Source organism: Symphalangus syndactylus, chromosome 3 (assembly GCF_028878055.3).
Source record: "Symphalangus syndactylus isolate Jambi chromosome 3, NHGRI_mSymSyn1-v2.1_pri, whole genome shotgun sequence".
NCBI classification, from domain to species: domain Eukaryota; kingdom Metazoa; phylum Chordata; class Mammalia; order Primates; family Hylobatidae; genus Symphalangus; species Symphalangus syndactylus.
The window spans coordinates 15,852,576-15,869,269 of NC_072425.2; the positions used below are offsets into that span (position 1 = coordinate 15,852,576).

The window sequence follows — 16,694 nt, forward strand, 5'->3', positions numbered from 1 at the left end:
CACACACACACACACATTCACCTCTACAGACTTCATAACACAGAACTGGTTATGCCTAAGAAACAAAACAAAACAAAAAAAAGTGGTTAAATTACAGTTATAACAATGTTATTTGTAAATACATTAACTTACATTATTTTTTATCCTTACTACTACCCTGAAAGGCAAACATTACTATTCTCCTTTTACAAATGGAATTGCCAGCACTTAGAAAGGGTAAATAACTTACCAAAAATCCCACAGCTAATAAACAGTTGCTAAAATTTAAAACCAGGTCTGTGCCCGGCGCAGTGGCTCAAGCCTGTAATCCCAGCACTTTGGGAGGCCGAGGCGGGCGGATCACGAGGTCAGGAGATCGAGACCATCCTGGCTAACACGGTGAAACCCCGTCTCTACTAAAAATACAAAAAAAATTAGCCGGGTGTGTTGGCGGGCGCCTGTAGTCCCAGCTACTCGGGAGGCTGAGGCAGGAGAATGGCGTGAACCCGAGAGGCGGGGCTTGCAGTGAGCCGAGATCGCGCCACTGCACTCCAGCCTGGGGGACAGAGCAAGACTCCGTCTCAAAAAAAAAATAAAAAAATAAAAAAATAAAACCAGGTCTGTGGCATACATACATGTATTAATATATTATCTGTAATAGCGCTGTCCACTGAGAAGGCCTAGGATTTATAACACTCCAATAGCAGGAGGCACATGCAGCACCCAGATCCTGCTTTATAATACCATTCTCTAATAAGGAGTCAAGATCAAATAAGCCCAGCCCTACAAGCTACATTCTCTTTATTTGTAACTACTTTATATTTTATTACTATGTTTTCCACTACCCAATAAAAAGATCTATATATTCACCCAAGAATAAAAGTAGTAACTATCTCAAAGCGGTGTTGTGGGGATTAAATAACTTTTGATAAGTCAGGTGCTTAGAGAAATAATTGTTACATAGTTAACACTACACAAGTGTCAGTTGTTAGTATCATCCTTCACTGCTATCTCCCACCAATTAGTGCTCACACAGACACTGTGGAGTCTGAATAAATATTAGAAAATTCGTTGTTTAATAAATTCTCATCCCCACACATAGGTCACAATTATATTCTACAATACTGTATTTCTAGAAGGAATTTCCTTTTCTTTCGGTCAACAAAAAAACAAATGTACCCTACTGTTTTCCACTGGTAAACTAAATTGTATGATCTCTGGTATACATAACCCTACAATATCATCAAAGCATACAGGAGGATGGTTTCATCCATGCCAGCTTCCTTAGGGGAATTACTTTAACCAGACACCTGGAATTGCCATACCTGGGAGGTTTGTAGTAAGAAAGCCCCTCTAACAATCGCCGCCAATGTTTATTCAGTTCTGCCTCAATCTGACTCTGGAAAAGAACAAGGCATTTATACAAATGCAGTATTTTTTTTTTTTTTTTGAGATGGAGTCTCTATCACCCAGGCTGGAGTGCAGTGGCACAAACTTGGCTGACTGCAACCTCCGCCTCCCAGGTTCAAGTGATTCCTGAGCCTCAGCCTCCCCAGTAGCTGGAATTACAGGTGCCAGCCACCACACCCAGCTAATTATTGTATTTTTAGTAGAGATGGGGTTTCACCATGTTGGCCAGGCTGATCTCGAACTCCCCACCTCAGGTGATCTGCCCGCCTTGGCCTCCCAAAGTGCTGGGATTACAGGTGTGAGCCAAGGCACCCGACTGCAAATGCAGTTTTTTGTGTTTTTTTGTTTGTTTGTTTTTTGAGACGGAGTCTCACTCTATTGCCCAGGATGGAGTGCAGTGGCACAATCTTGGCTCACTGCAACCTCCGCCTCCTGGGTTCAAGCAATTCTCCTACCTCAGCCTCCTGAGTAGATGGGACTACAAGCACGCCACCACGCCGGTCAGTTTTTTTGTATTTTTAGTAGAGATGGGGGTTTCACCATATTGGCCAAGCTGATCTTGAACTCCTGACCTCGTGATCTGCCCGTGTCAGCAAAGGGCAGAGATTACAGGTGTGAGCCACCACGCCCAGCCCAAATGCAGTTTTATTAATAATCAGACTCGGCCAGGCGCAGTGGCTCATGCCTGTAATCCCAGCACTTTGGGAGGCTGAAGCAGGCGGATCCCCTGGGGTTGGGAGTTGGAGACCAACCTCACCAACATGGAGAAACCCTGTCTCTACTAAAAAATGCAAAATTAGCTGGGCGTGGTGGTGTATGCCTGTAATCCCAGCTACTTGGGTGGCTGAGGCAGGAGAATCACTTGAACCTGGGAGGCAGAGGTTGTGGTGAACCGAGATTGCACCAATGTACTCCAGCCAGGACAAGAACGAAACTCCGTCTCAAAAAAAATAAAAAAATCAGATTCCAGAATTACACTAAGTATTACACATTCCTTTGAGTGTTTTTAATATGCATTTTTCCCCACAGTTGAAATCATTTTGAATACAGAATTCTGTAACCTTCTTTTCTTTGCTTAACATTATAACATAATGACTTAACCTTATTATGAAAGTCTTGATAAACATACTTTCAAGTTGCTGCATAATACTTGTATCTAGTTGGTAGATCATAATTCATTTATCATTCCTCTGTTTGATATACTTAAGCTGACTGGAATTATTTAATAATATAAATGATGTTGTGGTGAAGTTTTCTTTGTTGTTTTTGGAGACAGGGTCTTGTTCTGTCACCCAGGCTGGAGTGCAGTGATGCAATCATGGCTCACTGCAGCCTTGATATCCTGAGCTTAAGCGATCTTTCCACCACAGCCTCCTGAGTAGCTGGGATTATAGGTGCCCATCACCACACCCAGCTCACTTTTGTATTTTTAGTAGAGATGGGGTTTCACCATGTTGGCCAGGCTGGTCCTGAACTCCTGATCTCAGGTGATCCGCCCACCTTGGCCTCCCAAAGTGCTGGGATTACAGGCATAAACCACCACGCCTGGCCTGTGATAAAGTTTTATGTGCAAAACTTTTTCAAGAATTTTTTTTTTTTTTTTTTTTTTTTTTGAGATGGAGTCTCGCTCTGTCGCCCAGGCTGGAGTGCAGTGGCGCAATCTCGGCTCACTGCAAGCTCCGCCTCCCGGGTTCATGCCATTCTCCTGCCTCAGCCTCTCCGAGTAGCTGGGACTACAGGCGCCCACCACCACGCCCGGCTAATTTTTTTTTTGTATCTTTAGTAGAGACGGGGTTTCACCGTGGTCTCGATCTCCTGATCTCGTGATCCGCCCGCCTCGGCCTCCCAAAGTGCTGGGATTACAAGCGTGAGCTACCGCGCTCGGCCAAGAATTTTTTAAAGATACATTCCTAGAAGCAAAATTATCAAATGAAGGCGTATCAAAAAATGCTAAGGCTCTAAAATAAGTAACATTAATTCTGTTAATGATAGTAACAATAAATGAGTGTCATCTTAACACTTTATCTTCACAGGGTCAGAACACCCAAGAATTAACATGAAGAACTGTCCTTTATTGATTATATACTTAGAAATGGCCTAGAAACCAGGCCAGGTGCAGTGGCTCACATCTGTAATACCACCACTTTGGGAGGCCAAGGTGTGTGGATCCTTGAGCCCAGGAGTTTGAGACTAGCCTGGGCAACAAGGTAAGACCCCATCTCTACAAAAAATACAAAAATTAGCCAGGCGTGGTGGCTAATTTCTGTGGTCCCAGTTGCTCAGGAGACTGAAGATCACTTGATCCTGGATATCAAGGCTGCAGTGAGCCAAGATTGCGTCACTGCGCTCCAGCCTGGTGGAGAGAGCGAGATCACGTCTCCAAAAAAAAAAAGACTAGAAACCCCTGCCTCTATGATCAAGGCTTGAGAACCTTTTTTTTAATTTTATTTATTTATTTATTTATTTTTGAGACGGAGTTTCACTCTCATTGCCCAGGTTGGAGTGCAATGGCACGATCTCAGCTCACCGCAACCTCCACCTCCTAGGTTCAAGCAATTCTCCTGCCTCAGCCTCCCGAGTAGCTGGGACTATAGGCATGCACCACCACGCCCGGCTAATTTTGTATTTTTAGTAGAGACGGGGTTTCTCCATGTTGAGGCTGGTCACGAACTCCTGACCTCAGGTGATCCACCCGCCTTGGCCTCCCAAAGTGCTGGGATTACAGGCGTGAGCCACCGTGCCTGGTTGAGAATCTTTCTTAGGTTGAGGTAGCAGAATGATATTTGTACCCCTACTCTCAGCAGCCAATCAATGAACACAGGTATCTTTTCATAAAAGGAATCAATGAAATACAAAGGTAGATTTAGAAGACTTCAGCGGCTAGGCTAGGTAGTCTCATTTCAGCAAAGAAGTAGGGAATGCATAATGTTTATAAAGCTTTTTGCTTTTTTGAGCTGGGGTCTCGATATGTCTCCCAGGCTAGAGTTCACTGCAGCCTCAACCTCCCAGGGTCAAGCAATCCTCCCACCTCGGACTCCTAAGTAGCTGGGACTACAGACATGCACCACCATGCCTGGCTAATTTTTAAAAAAATTTTTTTGTAGAGACGGGGTCTTGCTACGTTGCCAGGACTGGCCTTGAGCTTGTGCACTCAATTGATCCTTCTGCCTTGGCCTTCCAAAGTGCTGGGATTACAGGCATGAGCTACTGCATCTGACCATGTTTATAAAGTTTTAGGAATAAAACAAATTGTTTACACCAGGCACAGTGGCTCATGCCTGCAATCCCAGCACTTTGGGAGGCTGAGGCGGGCAGATCACCTAAGGCCAGGAATTGAAGACCAGCCTGGCCAACATGGTGAAACCCCATCTCTACTAAAAATACAAAAATTAGCCGGGCATGGTGGCATGCATCTGTAATCCCCAGCTCCTTGAGAGGCTAACGCAGGGAATCACTTGAACCCAGGAGACAGAGGTTGCAGTGAGCCACGATCATGCCACCGCACTCCACCCTGGGCGAGAGACAGACTCTGTCTCAACAACAAAAAAAACGTAGCCGGGTGTGGTGGCTCATGCCTGTAATCCCAGCACTTTGGGAGGCTGAGGCAGGCAGATCACCTGAGGTCAGGAGTTCGAGACCGACCTGGCCAACATGGTGAAACCCTGTCTCTACTAAAAATATAAAAATCAGCAGGGCGTGGTGGCAGGCACCTTTAATCCCAACTACTGGGGAGGCTGAGGCAGGAGACTCACTTGAACCCAGGTGGCGGAGGTTGAGGTAAGCCAAGATCAAGCTACTTACACTCCAGCCTGGGAGCAAGACTCCCTTCTCAAAAAAAAAAAAAAACTGGCCGGGTGCAGTGGCTCACATCTGTTATCCCAGGACTTTGAGATGCCAAGGCAGGTGGATCACCTGAGGTCAGGAGTTCATCACCAGCCTGGCCAACATGGTGAAACCCTGTCTCCACTAAAAATACAAAAATTAGCCAGGTGTGGTGGCGTGCACCTGTAATCTCAGCTACTCAGGAGGCTGAGGCAGGAAAATCACTTGAACTTGGGAGGCGGAGGTTGCAGTGAGCTGAGATCATGCTATTACACTTCAGCCTGGGTGACAAGAGTGAAACTCCATCTCAAAATAAATAAATAGGCCAGGCGTGGTGGCTCACGCCTATAATCACAGCAATTTGGGAGGTCAACAAGGGCAGATCACCTAATGTCAGGAGTTCGAGACCAGGCTGACCAAAATGGAGAAACCCCATCTCTACTAAAAATACAAAATTAGTCAGGCTTGGTGGTGCATGCCTGTAATCCCAGCTACTCGGGAGGCTGAGGCAGGAGAATCGCTTGAACCTGGGAGGTGGAGGTTGCAGTGAGCCGAGATCACGCCATTGCACTCCAGCCTGGGAAACAAGAGCGAAACTCCGTCTCTAAATAAATAAATAAATAAATAAATAAATGCGTTTACTTCCTACATTAAAAAAAAAAAGTGTTTTTGTAACAAAAGCTACACAAAGAAACCCAGAGAACCCACTGAAGAACACCACCACTTACCAGCTCTCTCAGAGCTGACCTTCCAAGCAGAATAGTCCACAGTTCTCTACTGCTCCTGCAAAATGACAGACCAGAGGTAATTTTCCTCTTTTTGATCATACAAACTTGTACACTGCCTCACAGCCATTTTGTCTACTCTCTAAAAGCAAAAAATCTCAATATACAAAACGATTTGTTAAATTTTTGGAAAGTAATCTTGTTATATAATAACACTGTTAGGGCTGGGCGCGGTGGCTCATGCCTGTAATCCTAGTACTTTCGAGGCGGGCGGATCACGAGGTCAGGAGATCGAGACCATCCTGGCTAATACCGTGAAACCCTGTCTCTACTAAAAATACAAAAAATTAGCTGGGCATTGTGGCGGGCGAATGCATCCCCAGCTACTTGGGAGGCTGAGGCAGGAGAATGGCATGAACCCGGGAGACAGAGCTTGCAGTGAGCCGAGATCGTGCCACTGCACTCCAGGCTGGGCGACAGAGCAAGACTCCACCTCAAAAAATAATAATAATAATAATAAAAATTGTTAGAAGCTTAATGTTCAAAATAAAAATTAGGAAACTAAAACATAAGATTTTAACCTGGTCAGGCACAGTAGCTCATGCCTGTAATCCCAGCACTTTGGGAGGCTAAGGTGGGTGGATCACCTGAGGTCAGGAGTTTGAGACCAGTGTGGCCAACATGGCCCCATCTCTACTAAACAAAAACCTCGTCTCTACTAAAAATATAAAAATTAGTCGGGCATGGTGGTGGGTTCCTGTACTCCCAGCTACTTGGGAGGCTGACACACAAAAATCGCTTGAACTCAGGAGATGGAGGTTGCAGTAAGCCAAGATCACACCACTGCACTCCAGCCTGGGTGATGCTGTGTCTCTGCCTCAAACAAACAAACAAAAAAGGAAATTCTCTCAGTAAATAGTTATTCAAAAAAAAAAAAGTTACTAAAGGGACAGAGATTGTATTTTGTCAGATCACCTAGAATAGTAATCTGTAATAATCAACACTGCTTAGAAAGCCTATCTGCAGAGAGAGAAGGGATGAAAAGGTCCTAAAATATCCTTAACATTTTGCAAAAAGAATGCAAGCTATGGCTGGACGTGGTGGCTCACGCCTGTAATCCCAGCACTTTGGGAGGCCGAGGTGGGTGGATCACGAGGTCAAGAGATTGAGACCATCCTGGCCAACAAGGTGAAACCTCGTCTCTACCAAAAATACAAAAATTAGCTGGGCATGGTGGTGCGTGCTTGTAGTCCCAGCTACTCGGGATGCTGAGGCAGGATAATCGCTTGAACCCGGGAGGCAAAGGTTGCAGTGAGCCGAGATCGCATCACTGTATTCCAGCCTGGCGACAGAGCGAGAATCCTTCTCAAGAAAATAAGAATGCAAGCTATGTTAACCACAAGTTTTGTAAAACTGAAAAACAGGCTGGGCATGGTGGCTCACACCTGTAATCCCAGCACTTTGGAAGGCCAAGGCAGGAGGAGTACTTGAGCCCTGGAATTTGAGACCAGCCTAGGAAACATGGCGAATCCCTGTCTCTACAAAAAAATACAAAATTAGCTAACGTGGGCCAGGCACAACAGCTCACACCTGTAATCCCAGCACTTTGGGAGGCTGAGGTGGGCAGATCACTTGAAGTCAGGAGTTCGAGACTAGCCTGGACAACATGGTGAAACCCCATCTTTACTAAAAATACAAAAATTAGCTAGGCATGGTGGCACACGCCTGTAGTCCCAGCTACTTGGGAGGCTGAGGCACAATAATCACTTGCACTCAGGAGGCGGAGGCTGCAGTGAGCTGAGATCGTGCCACTGCACTCCAGCCTGGGCGACAGAGCAAGACTCTGTCTCAAAAAAAAAAAAAATTAGGACGGGCGCGGTAGCTCACGCTTGTAATCCCAGCACTTTGGGAGGCCGAGGCGGGCGGATCACGAGGTCAGGAGATCGACACCACAGTGAAACCCCGTCTCTACTAAAAAAAAAATACAAAAAAATTAGCCAGGCGTAGTGGCAGGCACCTGTAGTCCCAGCTACTCGGAGAGGCTGAGGCAGGAGAATGGCATGAACCCGGGAGGCGGAGCTTGCAGTGAGCCGAGATTGCACCACTGCACTCCAGCCTGGGCGACAGAGCAAGACTCCGTCTCAAAAAAAAAAAAAAAAAGGCCGGGCGCGGTGGCTCACGCTTGTAATCTCAGCACTTTGGGAGGCCGAGGCGGGCGGATCACGAGGTCAGGAGATCGAGACCACGGTGAAACCCCGTCTCTACTAAAAATACAAAAAATTAGCCGGGCGTGGTGGCGGGCGCCTGTAGTCCCAGCTACTCAGAGAGGTTGAGGCAGGAGAATGGCATGAACCCGGGAGGCAGAGCTAGCAGTGAACCGAGATTGCGCCACTGCACTCCAGCCTGGGCGACAGAGCGAGACTCCGTCTCAAAAAAAAAAAAAAAAAAAAAAAAAAAAAAAAAATTAGCTAGTGTGGTGGTGCGCACTTGTGTTCCCAGCTCCTGGTCGGGGGCTGATCATGTAGGAGGCTCCACCAAGCCCCAGAGGGCGAGGCTGCAGTGAGCCATAATCACAAGTGATCAAGGAGGACCACCTGAGCCCAGGAGTTCGCGATTAGCCTGGGCAATACAGTGAGACCTTGTCTCTACAAAAAATACAAAAATCAGCCAGGCATGGTGGCGTGTGCCTGTAGTCCTAGCTACTTTGGAGACTGAGGTGGGAGAATCAACTGAGTCAGGGAGGCAGAGGTTGCAGTGAGCCAAGATCCTGCCACTGCACTCCAGCCTGTGTGACAGAACAAGACCCCTTCTCCCAAAAAAAAAAAAAAAAAAGACTAACTGTAACACAAAACACTCGCTCTGTTTTAAAATTGTCAGCCTGTAATCCCAGCACTTTGGGAGGCCGAGGCCAGGGATCACCTGAGGTCGGGAGTTGGAGACCAGCCTGGCCAACGTGGTGAAAACCTGTCTCTACTAAAAATACAAGAAATTAGCTGGGCGTGGTGGCGGGTGCCTGTAATCCCCGCTACTTAGGAGACTGAGGCAGGAGAATCCTTTGAATCCAGGAGGCAGAGGTTGCAGTGAGCGAAAATCGGGCCAGTGCACTCCAGTCTGGGCGACAACAGTGAAACTCTGTCTCAAATAAATAACTAGTCTTTCAGTATTTTCTCATCAAAAGAGGTTTAAACACAACTAAAACTTATACATCTCTTTCCTACTGGTTAATGCTTTAAAAGCAACTTCAATTCTGCTCAATGAATAGCCACCAACTCCCACATGGCACACTGGAATCACTAATCATTTTTCTGATAACAAGACAGTATTCAGGCCGGGCATGGTGGTTCATGCCTGTAATCCAGCACTTCAGCACTTCAAGAGGCGGAAGAGGGCAGATCACTTGAGGTCAGGAGTTCCAGACTAGCCTGGCCAAAATGGTGAAACCCTGTCTCCACTTTAAATACAAAAATTAGCCGGGTATGGTGGTGCACACCTGTAGTCTTATCTACTGGGGAGGCTGAGGCAGGAGAATCACTTGAACCTGGGAGGCAGAGGCTGCAGTGAGCCGAGATCGTGCCACTGCACTCCAGCCTGGGCAACAGGAGCGGAAAAAAAAAAAAAAGGAAGGAACAGTAGTGACAACACTGCCCCAACACTGCTAGCACAAAACGGCAGGGGAGGAAAAAGCAAACTGCTCCTCACAAGGTTCATTCCTTGTCCGGTGAAACTGCAAACAGGTCTCAATTCCAGCTGAGAGGTGAAGGAAGTGGTATCAGAGAGCACGGGCAATATGTGTAATAAGTATTTACTGACAGCCTATCATGCATGCTCTTCTAGGTGCTGAGAATACAGTGGTGGCCAGGCGCAGTGGCTTACACCTATAATATCAGCACTTTGGGAAGCCAGCAGGATCACTTAAGCTCAGGTGTTCGAAACCAGCCTGGCCACCATAGCTAGACCCACATCTCCAGAAAGCATCTAAAAAAAATTAGCCAGGTGTGGTGGTGCATACCTGAAGTCCCAGCTAATCAGAAGGCTGAGGTGAGAGGATCACTTGAGCCCAGGAGTGACCCATATTGCAGTGAGCCGTACTGCGCAACTGCATTCCAGCCTGGGCAACAGAGCAGGATCCTGCCTCACCAAAAAAAAAAAAAAAAAAAAAAAAAAAAGGCCGGGCACGGTGGCTCACGCCTGTAATCCCAGCATTTTGGGAGGCCAAGGCAGGCGGATCACAAGGTCAGGAGATCGAGACCAACCTGGCTAACACAGTGAAACCCTGTCTCTACCAAAAATAGAAAAAAAAAATTAGCCAGGCGTGGCGGTGTGCGCCTGTAGTCCCAGCTACTCAGGAAGCTGAGGCAGGAGGATGGCGTGAACCCGGGAGGCAGAGCTTGCAGTGAACCAAGATCGCGCCACTGCACTCCAGCCTGGGCAACACAGCGAAACTCTGTCTCAAAAAAAAAAAAAAAAAAAGAGAGAGAATACAGCAATGAACAACATAACAAAAAAGTGGGGAAAACGGTTGGGCGCGGTGGCTCATAGCTGTAATCCCAGCACTTTGGGAGGCCAAGGCGGGCAGATCACGAGGTCGAGAGACTGACCATCCTGACCAACATGGTGAAACCCCGTCTCTACTAAAAATACAAAAATTAGCCGGGCGTGGTGGCGGGCGCCTGTAGTCCCAGCTACTTGGGAGGCCGAGGCAGGAGAATCGCTTGAACCTGGGAGGCGGAGGTTGCAGTGAGCCGAGATCGCACCACTGCACTCCAACCTGGGCGACAGAGGGAGACTCCGTCTCAAAAAAAAAAAAAGGTCGGGAAAACACTGCTGGCACAGGGAAGGGTAAGAGACAGGGATGCTTAATTTTAAGGAGGGAGGGTGGTGGGAAGAACGAAGACCTTCGAGCTGCAATGTGGAAGACAGACGGAGGTGTGGTGGTCTGGTTATAGCACTGGAGGCACGCAGACTTCAGCCTGAATTCTCTCTTTATCACTTAGCTAGCTCTGAGCCGGACTTCTGAGTCATCTGAAATAGAAGGCGCCTCTCGGAGTTGCGAGAATTGAATGAGATAACTCTTGGGAAGCGCTCCACCAGGGTCTGACGCTAGAAAGCACTTTGTCAGAATTGTAGATTTCGTATATAATATTTCATCTTCTTGTCCCTAAAGCCTAGTTCAATCCCTGAAATCTCTTGGAGGATTTGGACATGCTGGCTGACTGATTCAGTGCAAGAAAAGAACGATTCGAGGCGCGGAGAGCTCAGAAGCCGCAAGCGTGGCTCTGCTCAACGCGAAACAAAATCCTAACAAGAACAGATCGCGGGAGAGGTTGGGAGCCAGCAGAGCGCACTCGACGCCGGGGCAGGACACTGGGAGCCTGCAGCAGGGACGTGGGTGGGGGGTACCCCAGGCGACCGCAAAGCTCCCCGTGGCTCGAGGGAGCGTCACGGCCGGAGAAGGAAGCGCGGGTGGGGCGCTAAGAGACGCGCCGGAGGCGAGAGAGGAGGAAGGCAAAGGGCCCTGGGTGAGGAGACGGGAGGCCGAGCGCGGAGGGAAGAGGTGAAGAGCCGGCCCCCCTCCTGAAGAAGACTTCAGATCCCCGCGCGCGGGGACCGTCTGGACGTAACCGCCTCCCGTCTCGGTGCCCGTCCACCCAGCCGGGGTTGGCCCTGCCACCGTCGCCACATCCCGCCTCCAATTACCGCCCCGCTTCCGCTCGGCTTTGACCCCGCGCTTCACAGCCACCCCGGTCCACTCGACCCGCTCCGCACCTCACACACAGCCCGCCTGCGGCCGCCGCCATCTTCGCGCGCGCGCGCGCGCCCTAACCCCGCCCCCAGACGCCGTGCCCACGTGACCGTTCGCCCCCGGATCTGGAGCGTGGGCGGGGATTTCGTCACGTGACGTTACCGCGGGGCGGTGCCAAGATGGCGAGGCCCAAAGAGGTGAGGATCCGGCAGCGGGGGCGGCTGTAACTGAGAGGAAGGCTGCAGAGTGGCGACGTCTACGCTGTAGGTTGGAGGCTGTGGGGGGTGGCCGGGCGCCAGCTCCCAGGCCGCAGAAGTGACCTGCGGTGGAGTTCCCTCCTCGCTGCTGGAGAACGGAGGGAGAAGGTTGCTGGCCGGGTGAAAGTGCCTCCCTCTGCTTGACGGGGCTGAGGGGCCCGAAGTCTAGGGCGTCTGTAGTCACCCCGGCCTCCGTGAAGCCCCAGGTCTAGAGATATGACCCGAGAGTGCCCATCTCCGGCCCCGGGGCCTGGGGCTCCGCTGAGTGGATCGGTGCTGGCAGAGGCGGCAGTAGTGTTTGCAGTGGTGCTGAGCATCCACGCAACCGTATGGGACCGATACTCGTGGTGCGCCGTGGCCCTCGCAGTGCAGGCCTTCTACGTCCAATACAAGTGGGACCGGCTGCTACAGCAGGGAAGCGCTGTCTTCCAGTTCCGAATGTCCGCAAACAGTGGCCTACTGCCCGCCTCCATGGTCATGCCTTTGCTTGGACTAGTCATGAAGGAGCGGTGCCAGACTGCTGGGAACCCGTTCTTTGAGCGTTTTGGCATTGTGGTGGCAGCCACTGGCATGGCAGTGGCCCTCTTCTCATCAGTGTTGGCGCTCGGCATCACTCGCCCAGTGCCAACCAACACTTGTGTCATCTTGGGCTTGGCTGGAGGTATTATCATTTATATCATGAAGCACTCGCTGAGCGTGGGGGAGGTGATCGAAGTCCTGGAAGTCCTTCTGATCTTCGTTTATCTCAACATGATCCTGCTGTACCTGCTGCCCCGCTGCTTCACCCCTGGTGAGGCACTGCTGGTATTGGGTGGCATTAGCTTTGTCCTCAACCAGCTCATCAAGCGCTCTCTGACACTGGTGGAAAGTCAGGGGGACCCAGTGGACTTCTTCCTGCTGGTTGTGGTAGTAGGGATGGTACTCATGGGCATCTTCTTCAGCACTCTGTTTGTCTTCATGGACTCAGGCACCTGGGCCTCCTCCATCTTCTTCCACCTCATGACCTGTGTGCTGAGCCTTGGTGTGGTCCTACCCTGGCTGCACCGGCTCATCCGCAGGAATCCCCTGCTCTGGCTTCTTCAGTTCCTCTTCCAGACAGACACCCGCATCTACCTCCTAGCCTATTGGTCTCTGCTGGCCACCTTGGCCTGCCTGGTGGTGCTGTACCAGAATGCCAAACGGTCATCTTCTGAGTCCAAGAAGCACCAGGCCCCCACCGTCGCCCGAAAGTATTTCCACCTCATTGTGGTAGCCACCTACATCCCAGGTATCATCTTTGACCGGCCACTGCTCTATGTAGCCGCCACTGTATGTCTGGCGGTCTTCATCTTCCTGGAGTATGTGCGCTACTTCCGCATCAAGCCCTTGGGTCACACTCTACGGAGCTTCCTGTCCCTTTTTCTGGATGAACGAGACAGTGGACCACTCATTCTGACACACATCTACCTGCTCCTGGGCATGTCTCTTCCCATCTGGCTGATCCCCAGACCCTGCACACAGAAGGGTAGCCTGGGGGGAGCCAGGGCCCTCGTCCCCTATGCCGGTGTCCTGGCTGTGGGTGTGGGTGATACTGTGGCCTCCATCTTCGGTAGCACCATGGGGGAGATCCGCTGGCCTGGAACCAAAAAGACTTTTGAGGGGACCATGACATCTATATTTGCGCAGATCATTTCTGTAGCTGTGATCTTAATCTTTGACAGTGGAGTGGACCTAAACTACAGTTACGCTTGGATTTTGGGGTCCATCAGCACTGTGTCCCTCCTGGAAGCATACACTACACAGATAGACAATCTCCTTCTGCCTCTCTACCTCCTGATATTGCTGATGGCCTAGCTGTTACAGTGCAGCAGCCGTGACGGAGGAAACAAACATGGGGAGGGTGAATAGTCCCCACAGCAGACAGCTACTTGGGCATGAAGAGCCAAGGTGTGAAAAGCAGATTTGATTTTTCAGTTGATTCAGCTTTAAAATAAAAAGCAAAGCTCTCCTAGTTCTAGTTTTGCTGATATTTATTTTATTATTTTATTTTTTTTGAGACAGTTTTGCTCTTGTTGCCCAGGCTGGAGTGCAATGGTGCGATCTTGGCTCACCGCAACCTCCGCCTCCCAGGTTCAAGCGATTCTCCTGTCCCAGCCTCCTGAGTAGCTGGGATTACAGGCATGCGCCACCGTGCCCAGCTAATTTTGTATTTTGAGTAGAGACAGGGTTTCTCTATGTTGGTCAAGCTGGTCTCGATCTCCCGACCTCAGGTGATCCGCCCACCTCGGCCTCCCAAAGTGCTGGGATTACAGGCGTGAGCCACCATCTCAGCCTTGCTGATATTTAAAAAGAGTCTTAAGGGATAGTCCAGCAACTCAAAGAACCTGAGTGTGCTCTAGAGCCCCCTCTTTTGCCCTGCAGCCTCGGAGGAGGCCAGAGTGGACACTGGAGGGAATAAAGCATAATGGTTAACACTTTAGTCTCTGGGTCAAACTAATCTGGTCAGAATCCTTGGCTGTACAGCTTCTTACTAACTTTGTGACCTCGAATGGCCGGGCACGGTGGCTCATGCCTGTAATCCCAGCACTTTGGGAGGCCGACGTGGGCGGATCACCCGAGGTCGGGAGTTCGAGACCAGCCTGACCAACATGGAGAAACACCGTCTACTAAAAATACAAAATTAGCCAGGCGTGGTGGCATATGCCTGTAATCCCAACTACTAGAGAGGCTGAGGCAGGAGAATCACTTGAACCTGGGAGGTGGAGGTTGAAGTGAGCCGAGATCGCGCCATTGCAGTCCAGTCTGGGCAACAAGAGCGAAACTCCATCTCAAAAAAAAAAAACACAAACTTTGTGACCTTGGGTGAGTCACTTAGCCAGGCTGAACCTCAATTCCCTTGCAGATGGGAGTAATGACAGCCCACACCTCACCGGGTGTTGTGAGAGTCCAGCCTGGAGCCCACCCTTGATAAGCAGTCAGAAAGGGAGTCATTTTTACCAAAGACCAGTCCTCATCTTAGTGAAAAGCCAAAAAGCTGGGCAAACCACTTGGAAACCAGAGTGACCTTTGCTCTCCTGGCTTCACTTGGAAGTGGAGAACCCCTGAGGGAAAGAGCAGAGGGCTAGGAATTACTGAAGGGAGAGGTGGGTCAACTTTGGCGGGGTTGAGGGAGGATCAGATCCTGCTTGGCTGGATCTTGTTTTAGCCAACCCCACCCCGCCTCTAGTGTCCCACTGAGTGGTGTCCATAGAGAAAGATGGGCTGAACAGCACCAGGACCTCATCAAGGGGTCCTTCTTAAGACCTTTTCACGTTCTAGTCCTATCCAAACCTGTGTTTGTCTTTTCCCAAGGTAGGAAAGATCCACGGGGGCTGGGGGAGTTTCCTGAGAGGTAAATGACTCCATGAGGGGTCCACGCTGCAGCCTTGCTCTCTGGGAGGACAGGCTCTGGGACTGCCTCATTCCCCACCCTATCCCCCAAGGCTAGCACAGGGCACTGACAAGGAGCAGGAAATCAGTAGATTTGGGAGTCCATCTGCACTGTGTCCCTCCCAGAATTGTACACTGCACACATAGTGAATGGATAAACATTTTCCGTCACTAGGAAGATAGCACAGCAAGATTCCTGAGGCTGGACAAGGTTCTCCCTTTCTCCCCAAGCTTGGGAAGACGTCAGAGGAAGTGAGAGCTTTGGTCCACCAAGGCCGGAAGCCCGGAGCAGAGCTCCAGGGAGCGAAGCTTCTGCTTGAGAATCACTGCCATGTCCTTTCCCTCAGAGGAGAGTATTGAGACATTTCTTTGGGACTCAACGGAGACACTTGCCTTCTCTCAGGCTCCCTCCTTTTGCTTGCAAAAGGAGACAGCAAAATGTTGGTGAAAGAGCACCAGCTTTGCCCCACAGACTCCCAGGGTGGCCTTGGGAAAGGGCTCTATCCTCTGGGCCTTGGGTTGTCCATGTGTATAGTTGGGGGATAGGCTACATCAGGGTCACAAACTCAAATGACTGCCAAGACCAATCAGGTAACACAGTGAACAACAACAGAGGACCACAGTGAGCCTCTAAGCCAGCTCCAGCCAGTAGCTACCATGCTAGAGTGTAGGCCCCGTGTTGTCAATTGCATGCTCATTCGAGGAAGCTTAGGAACCTGGATTGTTATGTGGAATCTTCAAGTTTTTTCTTAAATGCTGAGGACTGGCCAGGCGCAGTGGCTCACGCCTGTAATCCCAGCACTTTGGGAGGCCAAGGCGGGTGGATCACTAGGTCAGGAGTTCAAGACCAGCCTGACCAAGATGGGGAAACCCTGTCTCTACTAAAAATACAAAAATTAGCCGGACATGGTGGCAGGCGCCTGTAATCCTAGCTACTCAGGACACTGAAGGAGAGAATTGTTTGAACCCGGGAGGCAGAGGTTGCAGTGAGCTGAGATCTTGCCACTGCACTCCAGCTTGGGTGACAGAGCGAGACTCTGTCTCAAAAAAAAAAAAAAAAAAAAAAATGCTGAGGCCCAGACAAAATGTGTCTGTGGGCTAGAATCAGCCTGTGTTCCCCAGTTTGTAGCCTCTGGGCCAAACCTCAGCTAAAGAGGTTTTAGATTTGGCAGTTGTTCTGAAGGTCTGAGTGCCTGCCAAGCATGCCTAAACAGGAAGGGCCCCTGAAGGCCCTAGTCTGGCCCCCTTACTGGACGTGGGAGGAAACAGGCCCAGAGGAAGGAAAGGCCCTGGCCTGAGACCAGAGAGCAAGTTGCTCACAGAGCCAGGACTAGAACCTGGAACTCTGGA

General features: G+C 49.9%; 2 protein-coding genes across 3 annotated transcripts in view; one reads left to right on the top strand and one right to left on the bottom strand.

Moving 5' to 3' along the window:
• NUP188 (nucleoporin 188) overlaps nucleotides 1-11,806 on the bottom strand; it is a 64,501-nt gene extending 52,695 nt beyond the window's left edge. The window contains exons 1-3 of one of the 2 annotated variants that reach the window (XM_055270767.2): nucleotides 11,703-11,806; nucleotides 5,940-5,994; nucleotides 1,305-1,378 (exon numbers count right to left, since the gene is read on the bottom strand). In XM_055270767.2, the coding sequence (XP_055126742.1) occupies nucleotides 1,305-1,378; nucleotides 5,940-5,994; nucleotides 11,703-11,734 (161 nt within the window). In that variant the 5' untranslated portion in view covers nucleotides 11,735-11,806. Of the gene's footprint in view, nucleotides 1-1,304; nucleotides 1,379-5,939; nucleotides 5,995-11,702 lie in introns of those variants that run through there. The other variant, XM_063635762.1, reaches the window with a different exon arrangement.
• Nucleotides 11,807-13,926, top strand: DOLK (dolichol kinase). Its single transcript, XM_055270780.2, has one exon. It carries the CDS (start codon nucleotides 12,153-12,155, stop codon nucleotides 13,767-13,769), a length of 1,617 nt encoding a protein of 538 aa, XP_055126755.1. The 5' UTR covers nucleotides 11,807-12,152; the 3' UTR covers nucleotides 13,770-13,926.
• Nucleotides 13,927-16,694: the final 2,768 nt, after the last annotated feature.